Below are 20,693 nucleotides of genomic sequence, written 5' to 3' on the forward strand. Positions count from 1 at the left end.
GCAAAGCACCCCCACAACATGATGCTGCCACCCCTGTGCTTCACGGTTGGGATGGTGTTCTTCAGCTTGCAAGCCTTCCCCTTTTTCCTCTAAACATAACGATGGTCATTATGGCCAAACAGTTCTATTTTGTTTCATCAGACCAGAGGACATTTCACCAAAAAGTACGATCTTTGTCCCCATGTGCAGTTGCAAACCGTAGTCCGGATTTTTTTAATGGTGGTTTTGGAGCAGTGGCTTCTTCCTTGCTGAGCGGCCTTATAGGCTATGCCAATATAGGACTAGTTTTACTGTGGATATAGATACTTTTGTACCTGCTTCTTCTAGGATCTTCACACAGTCCTTTGCGGTTTTTCTGGGATTGATTTGCACTTTTTGCACCAAAGTACATTCATCTCTAGGAGACAGAACACGTCTCCTTCCTGAGCGATATGACGGCTGCGTGGTCCCATGGTGTTCATACTTGCGTACTATTGTTTGTACAGATGAACGTGGTACCTTCAGGGGTTTGGAAATTGCTCCAAAGGATAAACCAGACTTGTGGAGGTCTACAATTTTTTCTGAGGTCTTGGCTGATTTCTTTTAACTTTCCCATGATGTCAAGCAAAGAGGCACTGAGTTTGAAGGTAGGCCTTGAAATACATCCACAGGTACACCTCCAATTGACTCAAATGATGTCAATTAGCCTATGAGAAGCTTCTAAAGCCAAGACATAATTTTCTGGAATTTTCCAAGCTGTTCAAAGGCACAGTCAACTTAGTGTATGTAAACTTCTGACCCACTTGAATTGTGATACAGTGAATTACAAGTGAAATAATCTGTCTAAACAATTGTTGTAAAAATTACTTGGCATGCACAAAGTAGATGTCCTAACCGACTTGCCAAAACTATAGTTTGTTAACAAGAAATTTGTGGAGTTGTTGAAAAACGAGTTTTAATGACTCCAACCTAACACGGAACCCAAACCGGCTGCTCGCGTGCGCCATCGTGCGTAAATGTATTTTGTACCCCCACACCAAACGCGATCACGACACGTCGGTTAAAATATCAAAACAAACTCTGAACCAATTATATTAATTTGGAGACAGGTCGAAAAGCATTAAACATTTACATCAATTTAGACTAGCTAGCTTGCACTTGCTAGCTAATTTGTCCTATTTAGCTAGCTTGCTGTTGCTAGCTAATTTGTCCTATTTAGCTAGCTTGCTGTTGCTAGCTAATTTGTCCTGGGTTATAAACATTGAGTTATTTTACCTGAAATGCACAAGGTCCTCTACTCCTCCAATTAATCCACACGTAAAATGGTCAACCGAATCGTTTCTAGTCATCTCTCCTCCTTCCAGTCCTTTTCCTCTCTTGACTTTATATTGCGATTGATAACTTTCATAAATCATGTGCATTACCGCCACTGACCTCGTTTGTCTTTCAGTCACCTGCGTGGGTATAACCAATGAGGAGATCCCATGTGGGTACCTACTTATATAAACCAATGAGGAGATGGGAGAGGCAGGCCTTGCGGTGCGATCTGCGTCAGAAATAGAACTGACTTCTATTTTAGCCCTTGGCAACGCAGATGCTCGTTGGCGCGAGCGAGTAGTGTGGGTGCAATAATTGAATAACATAGATTTCTAAATTGATTTTGCAGCGCACATGACGCGAGCGGTGTAGTCAGCCTGTTAGTGTATGTACATTTCCGACTTCAACTGTACGTGACAGTAGAACGTTACAATACTTTGGGTAAAAACGATTGAACAAATACTCTTTTGGAGATTGTAATTACAAGAAAGTATGGGAACGGTTGTGGGTTCTGGTCACCCAGTCTGTCTATTAAAAAAAGCTGTTTCTAGCATGATGATGATGGTTCTGTGTCCGGTGTTCTCATGGGAAACTCTGTTGCGCTCATGCTTTTCATCCAATGCTTGTTGTATATGGTCTTAAGGTGGGTGGGAAACCTGCTTAAGGGTTTAGTCAAACAACTGACTAATAGAACTGAACACATCAAAACAAATAAATTGTTTGAGGATTAAAATGTGGAATTCAAATATCAAAAAAAGTGAGACAATATTAAATGTTTGGGGAAAAGAGTGGGGGATAAAAACAATGATTGGTTTCCAGCAGCTGATCCACAAAACGATGTCAATTTAAGTTGTAAATGGAAGCAGTTTGACCCCTTACCTCTGCCATCTATTCTCATATACAAATTTTGAAATCTTACAAGAGGTATACAGACTAAACAATATAAAGCTACGAGAATGGCTTACCAATAAAAAAAAAATTATTCATGGTCAGCCATTCTCGTGACTTTTGTCGTTGTTGAGCACCCCTCCATTCCTTTGTTTGCTGAAGCGTGAAGGCCCACCTGAGCTAAAACACATCTACTTCCTACAAACAATGAATTATATCCAACAATAAGACATCCTCTTTCCCAGGCAGGAACACTGAGGAGCTTCTCAGGAGAACAGGTTTTCATGGGTCGTGTTCATTAAGTCACACAACAGAAAACAAAAATGAATGTTTATTGGACAAGTCTAGTTAGTCCCTCCCAGTTTGTCTACTTTCTTCCGTTTTGGGCCTAATGAACAAAACCATGAAGTTGAGAGATGGATTCTTTGTATGGTGGGGTCATGTGGGGTAGTGGACATACCCCTGAGTAGGAAACCCTGGAAGTTGGCTGGAGAAACAGGTAGGTTCATTTGTAGTCAAGTATCTGACCCGCATGTCCATCGGTGACGGAGTACAGAGGATAAGACAAAGCTAATTCACGTGCCACAAAACAACCTTTAGAGTTAGTGCTCTCAATGACTGTACAATCCAACTGCGAGAGGTGCGAAGAGTGAAGAGAATTAACTTCTCCCCGTAAGGCATCCAGTTCATATGGATGGATGGGGCCACACTGAGGAGGGGACAAGGAGGATGAATTGAAAAAAAAGAAAAACAATAGGGCAGAAATAAACGGTGGACGACTTCAGTGGAGAAAAAAACATAATATAAAAAAATACAATACTACAGAAATGAACAAACGTACAAGTTGGTTTTACAACACATCACTATTGCAGACAAAGTCCACTAGGTCTGTGACCCCCAGCAGGTCGTCCTCATCATCGTCCTGTGGCGCCAACTCCAGTCCGTTGGGTGCTATGGTGACGGCTGTGGCTCCAGGTTTTTGGGGCCCAATGTGAGCCAGGCCCTCCAGGGCCTTGATGGGACTCTGTCCGTTTGTAGGGGGGTGCAGCTCCACCAGGTTGTAGTCCAATGGGCTGGCTCCCTTCCCCAGCACCCCCCCTTCCTCCTCTTCCTTTGTTTCTTCCTTCTCCTCCTCCTCGTCAGAGTCGTCCGAGTCAATGCGGTTCACACGCTTGCGGACCGGACGCTCTCCCTCCGATGATTCGTCAGAATCGTCATCGTCCTCCTCGGAGGCTCGCCTCCGTTTCAGCGAGAGGCGTCTGCGGCGCTGCTGGGACTCTTCCTCAGATGAGTCAGCCCTCCTCTTCAACCTAGTCCTCTCCCTCTTGCCGTCGTCTGAGCCTCTGGAGGAGCTTGCTGAAAGAGCAAGGCATGAAACGGTGGACGTTTGGTTAAACCATATTGTTAATATCAGTTAAAGTAATGGCCAGTGAGGACTCGCTTAAGAATCTAATTCATATGACTTACACACACTACAGAAAACGTACACACACACACACACACACACAATACGCTAATAGCAGTGAGGCAAAGAGTGCGTGTCTAGAAAAAAACGTCTGGCTGACCTTCGCTGTCGGAGCTGGCAAGGCGCCTCCGCGGTTTGACTTTGTCCCGGTTGGTGCCGGCCTTGGAGCCGTCGGAGTCGCCGGACGACTCGCAGTAGTTGACCTGCTTCTTTGTATGACTACGGCGGGATCGGCGTTGGCTACAGTCCAGGTCGCTGTCGCTGAACTCGCTGGAGCCCTCTGACACTAGTTAAAAAGGTCAGCAAAGAGAGAGAGCCAGTCAACACAGAGAGCCACGGCACAGGGCCAACACATACCTATTGGTCTTTAAAAGGACAATTACAAAATCAACACTTAATGCCATTATGTCAGATGTTTTTAGACCATAAGATTTTTATAATATCAAGATGGATCTATGTCCCACCCAATGGGCTGTCTAACCACTGTAACGAAGGCCACAACCACAAATTAGTGGAAAACATAAGCGCCACAAATCAGACCCTTTTCAAATTATTTTGGGTTGTGGCATAAAGCAGATCCGAAAACATCCGAAAACATCTAACAAAGTGTAATTCTGGAGAGATGTCCCTTCAAACAACAAAGAGGAATTGACGACACCAACGTACTCATTTCGTCCTCATCTTCATCACTCGTCTCCTCCTCTTCATCGTCTGAGTACCCTCTCGCTCTGCGGCGCCTTCGCGGCCGAGTGCTCCTTTGACATTTGGCCGGCCTCCTTGTCCTGGCAGTTCTGCGTCGCGTGCTGCCGAAGTCACTGTCGTCGTTAGAGTCGACTGCCGCTTCGCTCTCTGCGTCGCTCTTGTCTGACGCCACAAACTCCTCTTCCTCCGTACTACGCATAAAAGTGTGCAGAGGGAGAGAAGAAAATGAGACAAATTAATTCAACACCCCTTTGTGTCACACCTTTCTAGCTGTAATAGCTGTCATAAAGTGGTACCTTGGGTTGTGTTCATTATGGCACCCAACATAAAACATTTTAAAAAGTCAACGTAGTCCCTCTGTGTTTCAGTCTGTCGTCTTCCATTTGGTGCCTTATGAACACAACCCTGTCGTCCTTGTCCTGACTTATGCACCCCTACCTCCCACCCACCTGATGACCCTACCTGTCACTGAGACGGAACTCGTCCTCACTCTCCTCCTCCTCCACAGTGCTGTCGCTGTCCAGGTCGTTGAGACGCCGGCGCTTCTTCCTGCGCTGGCCGGCTTTGGGCCGTGGCGGGCGTCCATTCTCCTTGCCCTCACCAACCTCTCCTGCTGCCAGGATGGTGGACATGTCCTTCCCTCTGCTATGGCCTGTGATGTTGGCCATGTCCTTGCCCCGACCAGCTCCTGTAGAGGGCAGCATACGTCAACATTTAGACAATCCAACAGGCACACATTAACCCCCTAGAGTCAATTGACAAACCGGTGCATCAATCTAAGTTACATAACAAAATAATTCCCATCAAAATCTGTCAGTTTAAGCTAGAGATCGTTTAATAGCATAGGATGAGTCTCCATCTACTGCATCCGCCAGTGTCGTACTTCCGCATCTGGGTGAAAGGTAGCAGAGCTAGAGCGGTATTTGTCAGACCATGAGACATCCCGAAACTATTCTATGGAAAGGAGAGACTCTCACGAACACGATGGTGTTCTTCGTTTTGCTCTACGACCCCCACACGTCTCACGGAACACGTAAATGTAACCGGTACCGTTTTTTTTAAAAGAATGGAAGAGTGAAGGTAGTTTTGTGCCTACCCTCCCAAAAATGGGTTAAATGTGTAAAAAAAAAATAATAATAATAATAATAAAAAAAGCTATTCCATCCAGAGTGATGGTTGCTGATAATGGGCCTCTGTACGCCCGTGTAAATATTCCATTAAAAATCTGCCGTTTCCAGCTACAATAGTCATTTACAACGTCTACACTGTATCTCAGATCAATTTTATGTTATTTGAAATGACAAAAACATTGCTTTTCTTTCAAAAACAAGGACATTTCTAAGTGACCCCACACTTTTGAACGGTAGTGTATTTTTCTATACCTAAAGGGGTCCTAAAATTCAAAATAGCTAAATTATCCATAGTATGACAATCTTAAAACAATTCAATATGTCAGCTTAGCACACCCCCTCCCCCAATGTCTAAGACTAAAGAATGAAAGATTGTTTGCAGGCTACATGAGTTAAAAAGGCTCTCAGGCTGTTTCATTCAGGGTAGATGTTCCCTCCTTGCCCTCGTTCACACTCCTTGACAGATCTAAAATGAAACGCAGCCTCAGACTTAACTCTTCATAACCCTTCTTAAAGCTTGAACAATGCACAATTACCAGGGGGCGCACAGGTGAAATGCTGCAGCCAGAAGTAATTTCAGAACAAAACTAAGAGACATTGAATTAAATTCATAATTCTATGACTTTGTTGCCAGATTCCATAATGTCCTCCAACTGTACCTCCACCATCAGCCTCTCTGATGTCTTCTTCAATTGCCTCCTCGATAGCCTCATCAAATTCATCAAACCTGCAAACAAGATGTAGTAATTATTCAGGGATTTAACAGCCACCATACTGAAACAATAAAGACCAACCACACATAAGACTTTTCTAATAACCCTGAGTTTAGTACAGATTTCATACCTGTAACTTATGCTTTTCTTTGCCCTTGTCGACCTTCGACCCCAGCTCTTGCTTTTCTCTTTCTTCTCCTTCTTCTCCTTCTTCTCCTTCTTCACTTCATCCTCCTTTTCTTCCTCTACCTCCAACTGAAATGAGAGTAGGCAACGTGTCAGTACACTATAGGAAGCAATCAGTCTAGGCTGGGCAGTGAACAGTGTGACAGACCATTTTACAAGGACATCCAACACACTGAATTCTGGATTTTGCGATGGACTTTCATGATGGTACATAACCATAACAACCAAATGCTACTTACAGAGGGAGTGATGATGTTTTCAACACTTATTCCAACATAGACCAAACGTTCTTTTCTGGAGGGAGAAAATACAATCATTTTATTTAAAACAACTTATGATAGAATAAAAAAAAACTGCTTTCCCATTATCAGAGGCCCACTGCCATTGTACAAAAAGAAATGTCAAGCAATGTAAGCTCCAATAAATGTTTGAGATCGACACACAGATCAGGGTGATTGGTTCGACAATAGAATAGGCACAATGCAATTCAGTGTAGACTCCAATTGCATGTTTTGTGGACTGAGCCTCATGTTCTTTAATAAGAACCACCCAACTAAATGCATTTATCTTCCTGTTGTCATTTGCAGTTTTACACCAAGGGTCATGGTTCAGAGGTTCTCACCTTCGCTCAGCGCGATCCCTCTTTTTCAGGGCAGCATCGAGATTAGCAAGTTGCTCCTCAAGCTTGTCACAGAGTAGCTTCTGCAGGGGGTCACCAGGAGATGGGTAAGAATGACAACATCACACATGCACACACTCCCCTACATATTTATTTGGACAGTGAAGCCAAACCTTTTAATTTGGCTCTATACTCCAGCATTTTGGGTTTTAGAGGCGACAGTACAGAATGCCACCTTTTATTTGAGTTTATGTTCATTCATACAGTGCCTTCTGAAAGTATTCATACCCCTTGACTTATTCCACATTTTGTTGTAGCCTGAATTCAATTATTATTTTCCCCCCTCACCCATCTACACACACACACACACACACACACACACACACACACACACTACCCCAATACTTTTTGCACATTTCTTGAAAATGAAATACAGAAATCTATTGTACATAAGTATTCACATCCACGACTCAACATTTTGTAGAAGCACCTTTTGTCAGCGATTACAGCAGTGAGTCTTTCTGGGTAAGTCAAAGAGGTTTTCACTCCTGGATTGTGCAACATTTGCCCATTGTTCTTTTCAAAATTCTTCAAGGTTGTGGATCATTGCTAGACAACCATTTTCAGGTCTTGGTATATATTCTCAAGTAGATATAAGTCAAAACTGTAATTCAGACAGTCCGGAACCTAAATGTTCTTCTTGGTAAGCAACTCTAGTGTAGATTTGGCTTTGTGTTTTAGGTTATTGTCCTGCTGAAAGGTGAATTTATCTTCCAGTGTCTGGTGGAAAGCAGACTGAACCAGGGTTACCCCTAGGATTTTGCCTGTGCTTATCTCCATTTCATTTTTATCCTGAAAAAGTCCCCAGTCCTCCCATACCCATAACATGATGCAGCCACCACTATGCTTGAAAATATGGTACTCAGTAGTGTGTTGTATTGGATTTGCCCCAAAGATAACACTTTGTATTCAGGACAAAAAGTTAATTTCTTGTCACATTTTTAGCAGTATTACTTTAGTGTCTTGTTGCAAACAGGACACATTCTTTGGAATATTTTTATTATGTTCAGGCTTCCTTCTTTTCACTCTCAATTATGTAAGTATTGTGGAGTAACTGCAATGTTGTTGATCCATCCTCAGTTCTCCTATCACAGCCATTGAACTCTGCAACTGTTTTAAAGTCACCATTGGCCTCATGGTAAAATTGTGAAGTAATCCCTGAGTGGTTTCTTTCCTCTCCAGCAACTGAGTTAGGAAGGACGCCTGTATCTTTGTAGTGACTGGGTGTATTGATACGCCATCCAAAGCGTAATTCATAACTTCACCATGCTCAAAGAGATATTCAATGTCTGCTTTTTTTATTTTGACCATCTACCAATAGGTGCCCTTCTTTGCAAGACATTGTAAAATGTCCCAGGTGTTTATTACTGAATCTGTGTTTGAAATTCACTGCTCAACTGAGGTACCTTACAGATAATTGTATGTGTGGGGTACAGAGATAAGCTAGTCATAAACAAATCATTTTCAACACTATTATTGCAGACAGAGAGAGTCCATGCAACTTATTATGTGACTAAAGAATAACAACATTTTGAAAAAGTCAAGGGGTGTGAATACTTTCTTTAGGCACTATCTGTTTTGCCATTTAGAAATTAAAGCACTTTAGTTATCTAATCCCCTAATTTGAAGATGTCCTAAGTATTTGAACAAATTCACTGATACTGTATTACATTTATTCAAAAGTTGAGTATTTGGTCCCATATTCCTAGCACGCAATGTCGACATCAAGTGACTCTACATACTTGTTGGATGCAATTTCAGCTTGTTTGGTTTGTCATTTTCAAGTCACTTTTATTGTAAGAATAGAATATGTTTCTGAACACATCTACATTAATGTGGATGCTACCATGATTACGGATAATCACGAATGAATCGTGAATAATGATGAGTGAGAAAGTTACAGATGCACAAAGATCATGGCCCCAAAACATGCTAACCTCTCACCATTACCAATAACGTTAGCATTTTTTAGGGGTATGATATTTATGCCTCTAACTTTGTCACTCATCATTATTCACTATTGGTAATGGTGAGAGGTTAGCATGTTTTGGGGCCATGATCTTTGTGCATCTAACTTTCTTACTCATCATTATTCACGATTCATTCATGATTATCCGTAATCATGGTAGCATCAACATTAACATAGAAATGTTCAGAAATACTTGATATTCTTATTTACAATAAAAGTGACAAAATGACAATCTCAGGAAAAGGCTGTGTCGTTATCTTCGCAAGGGGAGAGTGCTAGAGTACTGAAAACGGGTGCCATCTGAGATTTTTTTTTATTACTTGGTAAAAAGAAACTCGATCTCTCCCAATTTTTGGGAGCATACAATATACTGTAGCTCAGTATTTATATTATTTATTTTATACAGTATATTCTTGCTCATATTTATCAAGGGTGCCAATAATTATGGACCTGACTGCATGTATGAAAATACCCTCAAATAAAAGGTGACATTCTGTACTGTCGCCTCATAAAACATTTGATCTCAAATCCAAAAAGGCTGGAGTAGAGTCAAATTAAAAGTATTAGCTTCACTGTCCAAATAAATATGTAGGGGAGTGCATAATCAAGCCATTAGTTCAAAACATAGTGATGTGGCTAGCATCGAAACTGTAGTGTGAGTCCCGTTTGTTTAGCATCTGGATGTTACTTACATGTTGGCAGGGTGGACAGAACCACTCGCCATCTGGGATGATCATGAGAGGGGGTCTGAGGCAGGCCGTGTGATAGCCACTGTCACACGAGTCACATAGCAAGATCTGTGGGGGAAACACGGAGGGGGATTAGCTGGAACACATTATATGGTAGTCTTATCTGTCAGTGGAGATAAATAATAAAAAAATATACTATATTCATAATATTTTTTTATTTAACTAGGCAAATGAGTTCAGAACAAATTCTTATTTACAATGACGGCCTACACCGGCCAAACTCGGGCGACGCTTGGGCCAATTGTGCGCCACCCTATGAGACTGTGATACAGGCTAGTATAACCATGATTACAGCTATCCAGGGTTAGGGTCAATTCCATTTCAATTCAGTTTCAATTAAATGCTTTTCAATGAGGACCCACCAGCTCGGGATGGTTGGGGAGGCCGCAGTGTTTGCAGGGGTCTTCGTTAGGAGGGAGGTCATCATCCGAGGAAGTGTCAGAGTCGTCGCTGTGCCTTTCTCTGTTCCGGTTCCTCCACCTCCTCTTGCCCTTCTCCACCTTAAAGCTCTCATCACTGTCGTCCTCCTCACTCTCCTCTTCGCTTGACTCGCTTTCATTGTCATCACCAGAACCATTCTTTTTGCGCCTTCGTGTTCGAGTGTTGGACCACCGGGTCTTTCTCCTCCGTCGCCCCTGAAAACAAAATAACACCTCACCTCATTTTTGGATTTCATAAGGCTAAATGTAGGACAGCATACACTTAAGTTACTGAAGGCTGACACTGTGGATCCCTGAATTAAAAGATACTGTTGATCCAAAAACATGCATTCACAATCCACCTGTAATATTAATGTAGAAATATCTGCAGTTACTGAAAGAACTTACCTTAGATTTGGACTGTCCATCTTGATCAACCTTTTCTCTCGGTTTCCTCTGAACAGTTTCCTCCTCCTCGTCCTCATCCTCCTTCTCAGGGGGCGTGGTCTCTTTTTTCTCCAGCCTCCTGTCCTGGAACTCCACCCCCTTAGCGGTTGGCCTGCAAATCCTGGGTGACCTCCTCAGGGAACTCCCAGTCTCACCAGTATCGGACCCTGAATCCCTCTCCGTTCTCTGGAGCTCAGCTCTCCTTCGATGAGTAATCCCCCGTATTTTCAGGCGAATTCCCTTCTCTTGAATCTCTGATGTTGTTCCGGCATCCTTTTTTTCATCTTTATTCTCAGACTCTTTACTTGCTTTTGCCTCACCCGTTTTCTCTGCTGCAGTTGAGTTATCTTTCTCAGCACTATAAGTCTCCTTGTCGTCGTCTTTCTTAGCCTGATCATCATCCTTCTCATCCTCTTTAGGGCATCCCTGTGTTGTGGCATCTTCCTTTATTACTTTGTCCTGGATTTTATCTGTCTCACCTTCAGCCTCAGTGAGAGATGATGCCTTCTTGCTGGTAGCCTGTTTTTCTGATGGTGCATTACAGTCCATGCGGTTTGAGTCTTTGATAGGCTCACTCTCAGAATTCTCTCCACTTTTAACAGACTTCTTTGTCCAGCCTTTATTGGCATGTCCCCTAATAATTACATTGTCATCTGTTGACTTTTCCGAACTTATTTCCATAGGCTCTTCCTGTTTCCTCCCCACTGGGACAGACTCTTTGAGAGAAGGTAATTGCTTGGAATGTTTCTCTCCTTTTGCTGCAGGTGGCTTTATGTCTGCCAGTTTCTCAGTTTCTTTAGAGGCATCTGGTTTCTGTCCTTCACAGATTGAAGATTTCACAATCTTTTTAGAAGCAGTCTCTGTGTTTTTAAGGGTAACCGATTTCTCAGTGTCTTTAGTGTTAAACGATTTCTCCGCTTCTTTAGGAGTAGCCAATATCTCCTCGTCTTTTGGGATAGGCGTAGCCGATTTAGCTGAATTTTCTGCGTCTTTAGGCGTAGCCAATTTCTCCGCGTCTTTAGGCGTAGCCAATTTCTCCGCGTCTTTAGGCGTAGCCAATTTCTCCGCGTCTTTAGGGATAGGCGTAGGCGATTTAGCAGAATTTTCAGCGTCTGTAGAGGTAGCCGATTTCTCAGTGTCTTTAGGGGTAACAGATTTCCCAGCATTTTCAGACATAGCTGATTTAGGCAATTTCTCCGCATCTTTAGGCGTAGCCAATTTCTCCGCGTCTTTAGGCGTAGCCAATTTCTCAGCGTCTTTAGGGATAGGCGTAGGAGATTTAGCAGAATTTTCAGCGTCTGTAGTGGTAGCCGATTTCTCAGTGTCTTTAGGGGTAACAGATTTCCCAGCATTTTCAGACGTAGCCGATTTAGGCAATTTCTCCGCATCCTTAGGGGTAGCCAATTTCTCCGCGTCTTTAGGCGTAGCCAATTTCTCCGCGTCCTTAGGGGTAGCCAATTTCTCCGCGTCCTTAGGGGTAGCCAATTTCTCCGCGTCCTTAGGGGTAGCCAATTTCTCCGCGTCCTTAGGGGTAGCCAATTTCTCCGCGTCTTTAGGGGTAGCCAATTTCTCCGCGTCCTTAGGGGTAGCCAATCTCTCCGCGTCTTTAGGGGTAGCCAATTTCTTCGCGTCTTTAGGGGTAGCCAATTTCTCCGCGTCTTTAGGGGTAGCCAATTTCTCCGCGTCCTTAGGCGTAGCCAATTTCTCCGCGTCCTTAGGCGTAGCCAATTTCTCCGCGTCCTTAGGGGTAGCCAATTTCTCCGCGTCCTTAGGCGTAGCCAATTTCTCCGCGTCCTTAGGGGTAGCCAATTTCGCCAAGTCCTTAGGGGTAGCCAATTTCTCCGCGTCTTTAGGGGTAGCCAATTTCTCCGCGTCTTTAGGGGTAGCCAATTTAGCAGATTTCTCTGCGTATTTAGGCATTGTGGATTTCAACGTGTCTTTAGGGATACCCAATTTCTCTACCTTTTTGGGTCCTTCCAGTTGTGATTGGTTTGATTTCTCAAAGACGTCTGCCATCTCCACATCTTTAGGGCCAGATTGTGTCTCAGTCACTGTCGCAACAGCTCTCGTCTCATCTTTACAGATAGCTGTTTTCTTAGAGTCTTTCTCCAGGACGTTTTTTTTCTTCACCTCAGGAGCAACATTTGTATTTGTGCTTACAGCACTGACAGCAGGTTTCTCCTTGGTGAGAGCTGACATAATGTCTTTAGGGGTATCACATTTCTCTGTATGTTTAGATGCTTCTGGTTTCACTGCCATTTTAATGACCAACGATTTATTAGTCTCTTTAGTGCTGTCCAGTTTCTCTGCTTCTTTATTGGGAACCGGTTTGTCTGCCTTTTTAAGGAATGAAGACGTATTGGTCTCTTTAGAGCTGACCAGGTTCTTGGCATCTTTACTCTTTTCTGAAATCTCTGTCTTTTTAATGACAGAAGATGTTTCGATATCGTTAGAACCATCACATTTCTCTGCACTCTCTTTGTTAGATGGTTTCTCTGTATTTTTTATGACTGCTGGCGACTCAGGGCGTTTCGAGCTTTCTAGTTTATCTGTAATGGGATCAGGTCTCTCGGTTTGTTTAGTGATGACTGATGTTTCTGGGTTTTTAGGGTTCAACAACTTTTCTGTGGCTTTTATGATGGATGTGTTTTCCATCTCTTTCACTACAGAAAGGGGACAACTGTCTTTAGGGACAACTGTTTCCTTAAAGGCAGCCAAATTTACCTCTTGAAATGCAATGGATGAATCGGTTCCTTTAGTTTCATCTGGTTTCTGTGACTTACTAGATAAAGGGTTTTTATCGGTTTCTATTGATGTGGATGTCTTGTGTTCTGTACGACGCACTTTCACATCCCACTTGGATACCTTGACTTTTTGTTCCTCTTTAAGATCAGAGGACTTTTCCGGTGTGCTTGTTGGCTTTGTCAGAGGGGATGAAGATTTAGCCTCTTTTAGGGATGTTTTTTTCAGTGCTTCAGTGCTTTCCTTCTCTGCCTTTGGGGCTGGAATAGTTTTCTTTGGGTTAGTTTCATCAGCCATGGCCACCTCCATGGGCTCCTCAGCATTGCTTGCCATCTCCCCTTTCTTTTTGTCCATGTCCAGATTTGTTTTCTCTTTTTCACTAGCTTCTGCTGCTTCACATTCTTCCCTAGCAACAGCTTTTGTTTGCTGTTCTTTGCTATCAGCAGATTCTCTCATCTCTTTAGGAGATCCTCTCATCCCCTTATTGACACTTTTTTCTGTGACAGGCTGAGCATCACCATTCACTTGATCACTTTTAGTCTCCATCGTCCCCACCAGGGCAACAGAGACCTCTTTGCTTGTCTCCTCAACTTTAGGAGCTTCTTTGACAGGAGCAACAGATGGGTTACGCACAATGATTCTACTTCCACCGCCACTACTATTATCAAAATCGTCACTAAGTTTCATCTCTCTCTTTTTCAAGGGGATTTTGGCCTGCTGGTCATTCTTCATCACCCTTTGGAGTTCCTCTGCAGTCTTCCTCTTGGCTTCCTCAGTCTGTTCTCTCTGTGGCATCACACAATGTTTCTCCACAAGAGGCTCTGTAGCACTTGTGGCTGTGCTCTCCTTGGATTCTGACACCTCCATCGGCTCTTCTTTGATGGCCTGGGTGTTAATGGTGGCCTTGTCATCCACCATTGGCTTCTCGGATTGTCTTGTTGACTCTGACTCAACTTGGCTGTCTTTGAGGCCATTCGATGGGGATTTGGCATCTGATTCGTCCAGCTTTGATTCCTCTTTTGGGGATTTTTTTTCTGTACTCTCTGTTTTTGGGGACACTAAAGAATCTGTATCCTTGGAGGGTTTGTCCTCTTCATCCCCTGAGGTATCCTCTGTCTTTTTAATTTCCCCTAATGGACAAAGGCATTACAAATAGAAAATACAAGTACAACATTTATAACTGCATGTTAGGGAAATACGTTTTGTTTACTTTGGATAAAATAGATCCAAGGCAAATGACTGAACTCATGCAATATCATAAAAATGTCTGCGTAAACAGCAAAAAAAAGATGTAACAAGCCTTGTCCATATAACTTTACCTTCTCCCCCAGTCTTCTTGTTCTCATCTTCCTCCTCTCCTTCTTTCTTTGTCAACAGTGCTGGGTCGATTTGAGTCTTCAGCTGTGCCAGGATCTCAGCCAAGCTGTTTCTGTCTCTACATAGCGATGGATAATTCAAATCAGTCTTTCCAGTTTAGCAGACAGACATTCTCAGTAGTCTTGTGGTAAAATTACATATGAACCAAGTAACCTATAATCCACATGGAATACAAGACTTGACAATTAGGCTCTGCAGTACCATAGTATGCCTCTTTCATCCCCTAAAGCCCACTGCCCCCCCCAGGCCAACAGATCCATAGTACCTGACAATGCACTTCCAGGAGGACCCGTCCAGGTCATCCTGCTCCTCCACATAGACCCTCACATTGTTATCCTGGTCAAGTTGGAACCAGTACATTAGGCCATCCTTGTCCTTGCCAATGGGATGGAGCCGCATCTTATCGGGATCCTCCTCATTAATTGCAGTCTTGAACTTGACATTGTCATCAAACTGGCACTCACATAAGTGCTGGACAGAGAAATAAAAATTATGAGAAATGTTTCCTTTGGCAAAAACAAAAATCAGATAGTAGGGCTGCAAGATATGGACATTTTTTGGGGGGGAATATTGCGATATGACTAGCAACACAACACACTTGAGTGAACTGAACAAGATCTGTGCCACCAACACTGGCAACCACTTTTCAGAGAATTAACTTTTGTATCATACAGAAAATATGTAGATTTATTTAGGTGAAAAGCGGGGTCATTTTTACCACCTGCATCTTGTTTGTAAACATATGTTGAAATGTTTGCATGCTGAACTAACCTAATTATAGCTACAGTGCATTCGGAAAGTATTCAAGCCTTTGACCTTTTGTTACGTTACAGCCTTATTCTAAAATTGATTAAATTGAGAAAAACAATCTACACACAATACCCCATAATGACAAAGCAAAAACAGTTTTGTATTTTTTATTTTGCCAACATAAATACAAAAACAGAAATATCACATTTACATAAGTATACAGACCTTTTACTCTGTACTTTGTTGAATAACATTTGGCAGCGATTACAGCCTTGAGTCTGTTGCGGCACAGCTATTTTCAGGTCTCTCCAGAGATATTTCATCGGGTTGAAGTCTGGCCTCTGGCTGGGTCACTCAGACATTCAGACTTGTCAAGAAGCCACTTTTGCGATGTCTTGGCTGTGTGCTTAGGGTCGTTGTCCTGTTGGAAGGTGAACCTTCACCCCAGTCTGAGGTACTGAGCAGAGCAGGTTTGCATCAAGGATCTCTGTACTTTGCTCCGTTAATCTTTCCACAATCCTGACTAGTCTCCCAGTCCCTGCCGCTGAAAAACATCTCCACAGCATGATGCTGCCACCACGCTTGACCATAGGGATGGTGCCAGGTTTCCTCCAGACGTGGCACTTGGTAATCAGGCCAAAGAGTTCAATCTTGGTTTCATCAGACCAGAGAATCTAGTTTCTCATGGTCAGAGTCCTTTAGGTGCTTTTTTTATGCTTCTGTCTGGCCACTCTACCATAAAGGCCTGATTGGTGGAGTGCTGCAGAGAAGGAAGGTTCTGGAAGGAAGGTTCTTCCATCTTCACAGAGGAACTCTGGAGCTCTGTCACCTCCCTGATCAAGGCCCTTCTCCCCCGATTTCCCAGTTTGGCCAGGCGGCCAGCCATAGGAAGTGTATTGGTGTTTCCAAACTTCTTCCATTTAAGAATGATGGAGGCCATTGTGTTCTTGGGGACCTTCAATGCTGCAGACATTTTTTGGTACCCTTCCCAGATCTGTGCCGACACAGTCCTGTCTCGGAGCTCTACAGACAATTTCTTCGACCTCATAGCTTGGTTTTTTCTCTGACATGCCCTGTAAACTGTGGGACCTTATATAGACAGGTGTGTGCCTTTCCAAATCATGTCCAATCAATTGAATTTACCACAGGTGGACTCCAATCAAGTTGTAGAAACATGTCAAGGATGATCAATGTAAAAAGGATGCACCTGAGCTCAATTTCAAGTCTTGTAAAAAAGGGTCTGAATAATTATGTAAATAAGTTATGTTTTTTATTTTTAATAGATTTGAAAAAACATTCTATAAACCTGTTTTCGCTTTGTCATTATGGGGTATTTTGTGTAGATAAAAATGAATTCAAACAATTTTAGAATAAGGCTAACGTAACAAAATGTGGAACAGGTCAAGGGGTCTGAATACTTTCCGAATGCACTGTATATGGCAAACTCATGCAATATAATGGACATGTCAATATTGAGATTTTGATTGAAAATAAACAGTGCATCCCTAGATGTTAGGCCTACTAATTACAAAGACTGGCCACTTACTTTGAGGATTCCAGTCTTGCACTCCACAGACATGTCCTTGTATCCTTTATTTTCAAGTTCCCATGCCCATGTACTGTTGAACTCATGGCACACCTGTAAGGAAACACATTCCATCAGCCATTGGTTAACCTCTAAAATATACATTATCATCTTTCAGAATGCCCAGAGTCATGCTGCTGCCTGTATTTTTATTCAAATGAAATATATTGATAGTTGAATCAAATGAAACTTTGTCGCATGCACCGAATACAACAAGTGCAGACCTTACAAGCCCTTAACCAACAGTGCAGTTCAAGAAGAGTTAAGAAAATATTTACCAAATAAACTAAAGTAAAAAAATTATAAAAAGTAACAATAAAATAATGAGGCTATATACAGGGGGTACCGAGTCAGTGTGCAGGGGTACAGGTTAATCATCTATAAAGCTAAGCCTAACTGTATCGGAGTGGGCAAAAAAAATGACCAGCCTTGTTCTGAGCTCTATTTACCTTCACAATGTACTTCTCCCATCTCTCTGCCGACACTGACTTGCCAATCTTCCTCAGCAACTTCACATGAAGGTCCACCAAGAGCTTTGGAACTAAGGGGAGAGGTGGGATAAATGGCACAATTTGCTAAATTTGCATCTCAACCACACATCACATATTGTATAGGTAAGGCCAGTTGTTTTTAGTGTTTTGTTTTTTTTGACCGGTGTATCCAGCATTATCCACTAGGTTTGCTGCAGGTAGAAAATGCTAGGAAATGTTATTTAATTGACGAAAGCAGTCTCCAATCAATCAATCGTCTGGTTGCGCATGAGTGTTTTGGTCCCGAACAATCAAAATCATGTTGTTTTCTTCTTCAAATTTGACAATATTTGGATGAATCCAGTTCAAAGTAAGGTGCCCAAGTATGAAAAATGACTGTAGCTGGTACATAGATAAAGGTTGATCATAAAGTTACCAGTCCCCTCCCCAGTGTCAAAAACTTAGATGTAGGAGGCATGCATTATCAAGGATTTACTTCCAGCTTTGGTAACGTCTTAACTTTACTAATTTAAATATGTACCGCCTAAAAACCGTCATCACATATATACACACACACCTTGCTTTGGTTTTGTTTACAGACCGTAAGATAGCAACTAGTAGCTAGCTCAGGCAGAATGTACGACCAAAGATACTGGTAACCTTTCATCTGTGGTGTGACTTAGCTAGCAAGCCAACAGTCATTTCACTTTCCATCACCTTTTGTCTTTCCACTATCATCAAGCAGTAATGATAGGCATTTTAGAGAATTCAACATCTGTCTGCACAGCTTCTCAGGCAACCACCGCAACAGGAATGCTGTGATACAAAATCAGCTTTCCCAAAGGCAAAGGGGGATATGCTGTGAAGCCTGTGCAACCAGACCCAACATAGTTACTCATTTCAAATCTGCATAAATTGAGCACACCATTTCCAAATACAAACATTGAGAAGTTTCACAAAAAAAGTGCAGCCAAATATTGCATATTTCAAATTGAGTACTTCAAAAACACATTCTCAAATGAGTAGACCACTACATCAACAGTAACTCAGAACATTAAATAAAAAGGAAATTAAATACACTACCCATTTAACAAACATTTCCCTTGTCAAAAACATTACAGGCTAGTAGACAGGTTCCTGGATCTCCTCTTCAATGAGGTCACCCTTGATCCATCATCGTATGTGGGGAAGCTGTGCGAGCTGTCCATCCCAGGACCCGTCTGCCCAGTGTGAGAGGCCTGACAAGGAGGCAATAGCCGGATTTGTATCCCGCTTCAACCTTGGGGATGACTGAAGCCAAGTGGGTGACTGAAGTCTGCTTGATTGAAGCAAGGTACATGGTTCCCCTTCCTCGCTTGATCAATCTCTGTAATTGGTTGCATTTCCTAAAGCCTAAGTAATTCACTTTTACGTAATATGATAATCACATTGTTACTTTGCCATTTTTTTCCTTCACGCATTCAGATGGGAGATGAGTGTTAAAAATTTTAAGAATCAACAGGTCCTGCACACTGCATGGCAGCCAGGTGCCTATATTAGGCTTATGGCTGTAATAAAAAAAGTTAAATGGTGTCAAAAGGTGACTGAGGCTTTACTAATTATTGTGACGTGTATCAGTGAACTGTATTCTGTAATTAGTTACAAAACAATATAAATGCAATTGTGTATTGCTGCGGTTTGTCTGATATCCAACAGTCTATGATCCGCTCTGTTGAACAGAGCATTTTGCAGAACAAAAAAATGGGTTGAGGCATACTATTTAGGGTAAGATGACATGTGGTCCATTGTATACCTTGTCATCAATGACATGTGGCCCTTTGTTTACATTGTTACCTGGCAACGACCACAAGGGCATTTCAAAGAGCTTTCAATCAAGGCGAGCTCATGAATGTAAGCTCCCGCCCACTCAACCTGTTCTTTCAGGCTTTCCGATAGTAAGAGAGAAAAGGTACAATAAAAATTCTGAGCATTTTAATAATGTCAAAATACTATGGGTGATGTTTTGATCATTCAAAGGCTATTTTTACTTAAACTTCTTGGTGACAGGGGGCAGTACTCGGAAATTCAGATGAATAACGTGCCCAAATTAAACTGCCTGCTACTCGGGCCCAGAAGCTAGGATATGCATATTATTAGTAGATTTGGATAGGAAACACTGAAGTTTCTAAAACTGTTTGAATGATGTCTGTGAATATAACAGAACTCATATGGTAGGCAAAAACCTGGAGACAAAATCCAACCCGGAAGTGGTTTGTAGTTTTTCAACTGACTGTCTTTCCAAACTACAGTGTCTGTGGGGTCATTTTGCACTTCCTAAGGCTTCCACTAGATGTCAACAGTCTTTAGGACCTTGTTTCATGCTTCTACTGTTACTGGGAAGAGAATAAGAGCTGACTCAAGCCTGAGACCAACGAGTTGTTTACTGCGCAGGCACACAGGCGCTCCGTTCCTTCTTTTTCCTCTGTAATGAATACGCTATTGTCCGATTGGAACGTTATCAAAGATTTATGTTAAAAAGACCCTAAGGCTTGATTGTAAACATCGTTTGACGTTTCTACGAACAGTAATGGAACTATTTGACTTTTCGTCTCGGGTTTTGCGCTCACGCATTATGCCTTTGGATTAGTGATCTGAACGCGCTAACAAAACGGAGGTATTTGGACATAAATATGGAGTTTATCGAACAAAACAAACATTTCTTGTGGAAGTGGGAGTCCTGGGAGTGCATTCCGACGAAGATCAGCAAAGGTAAGTGAAGATTTATAATACTATTTCTGAGTTTAGTTGACTCCAGAACTTGGCAGGTAACTGTATAGCTTGCTTTGATAGCTGAGCTCTGTACTCAGAATATTGAACAATGTGCTTTCGCCATAAAGCTATTTTGAAATCTGACACCGCGGTTGCATTAACCTGTCTGGGAAAGGTGGGACGTTTGCGTCCCACCATAGTCAACAGCAAGTGGAATCGCGTCGCGCGAAATACAAAACCTCATAAATGCTATAACTTCAATTTCTCAAACATATGACCATTTTATAGATACACCTCTCCTGAATCGAACCACGATGTCCGATTTCAAAAAGGCTTTACAGCAAAAGCAAAACATTAGATTATGTGAGGAGAGTACCC

At 42.4% G+C, this 20,693-nt stretch overlaps 1 protein-coding gene across 4 annotated transcripts in view; it reads right to left on the minus strand.

The window, feature by feature from the left end:
• Positions 1-1,761: 1,761 nt before the first annotated feature.
• LOC115148631 (remodeling and spacing factor 1) overlaps positions 1,762-20,693 on the minus strand; it is a 58,420-nt gene continuing 39,488 nt past the window's right edge. For 2 of the 4 annotated variants that reach the window (XM_029690700.1, XM_029690703.1), the window contains exons 2-16: positions 17,547-17,638; positions 17,059-17,151; positions 15,028-15,233; positions 14,705-14,820; positions 10,605-14,515; positions 10,140-10,412; positions 9,721-9,825; positions 7,003-7,082; positions 6,620-6,674; positions 6,325-6,449; positions 6,141-6,208; positions 4,814-5,039; positions 4,316-4,542; positions 3,750-3,935; positions 1,762-3,540 (exon numbers count right to left, since the gene is read on the minus strand). In XM_029690700.1, the coding sequence (XP_029546560.1) occupies positions 3,035-3,540; positions 3,750-3,935; positions 4,316-4,542; positions 4,814-5,039; positions 6,141-6,208; positions 6,325-6,449; positions 6,620-6,674; positions 7,003-7,082; positions 9,721-9,825; positions 10,140-10,412; positions 10,605-14,515; positions 14,705-14,820; positions 15,028-15,233; positions 17,059-17,151; positions 17,547-17,638 (6,269 nt within the window). In that variant the 3' untranslated portion in view covers positions 1,762-3,034. The remainder of the gene's footprint in view (positions 3,541-3,749; positions 3,936-4,315; positions 4,543-4,813; positions 5,040-6,140; positions 6,209-6,324; positions 6,450-6,619; positions 6,675-7,002; positions 7,083-9,720; positions 9,826-10,139; positions 10,413-10,604; positions 14,516-14,704; positions 14,821-15,027; positions 15,234-17,058; positions 17,152-17,546; positions 17,639-20,693) is intronic. The other 2 variants (XM_029690702.1, XM_029690701.1) reach the window with 2 other exon arrangements.

This window comes from Salmo trutta, chromosome 15, assembly GCF_901001165.1.
Source record: "Salmo trutta chromosome 15, fSalTru1.1, whole genome shotgun sequence".
In the NCBI taxonomy this organism is placed as follows: Eukaryota; Metazoa; Chordata; class Actinopteri; order Salmoniformes; family Salmonidae; genus Salmo; species Salmo trutta.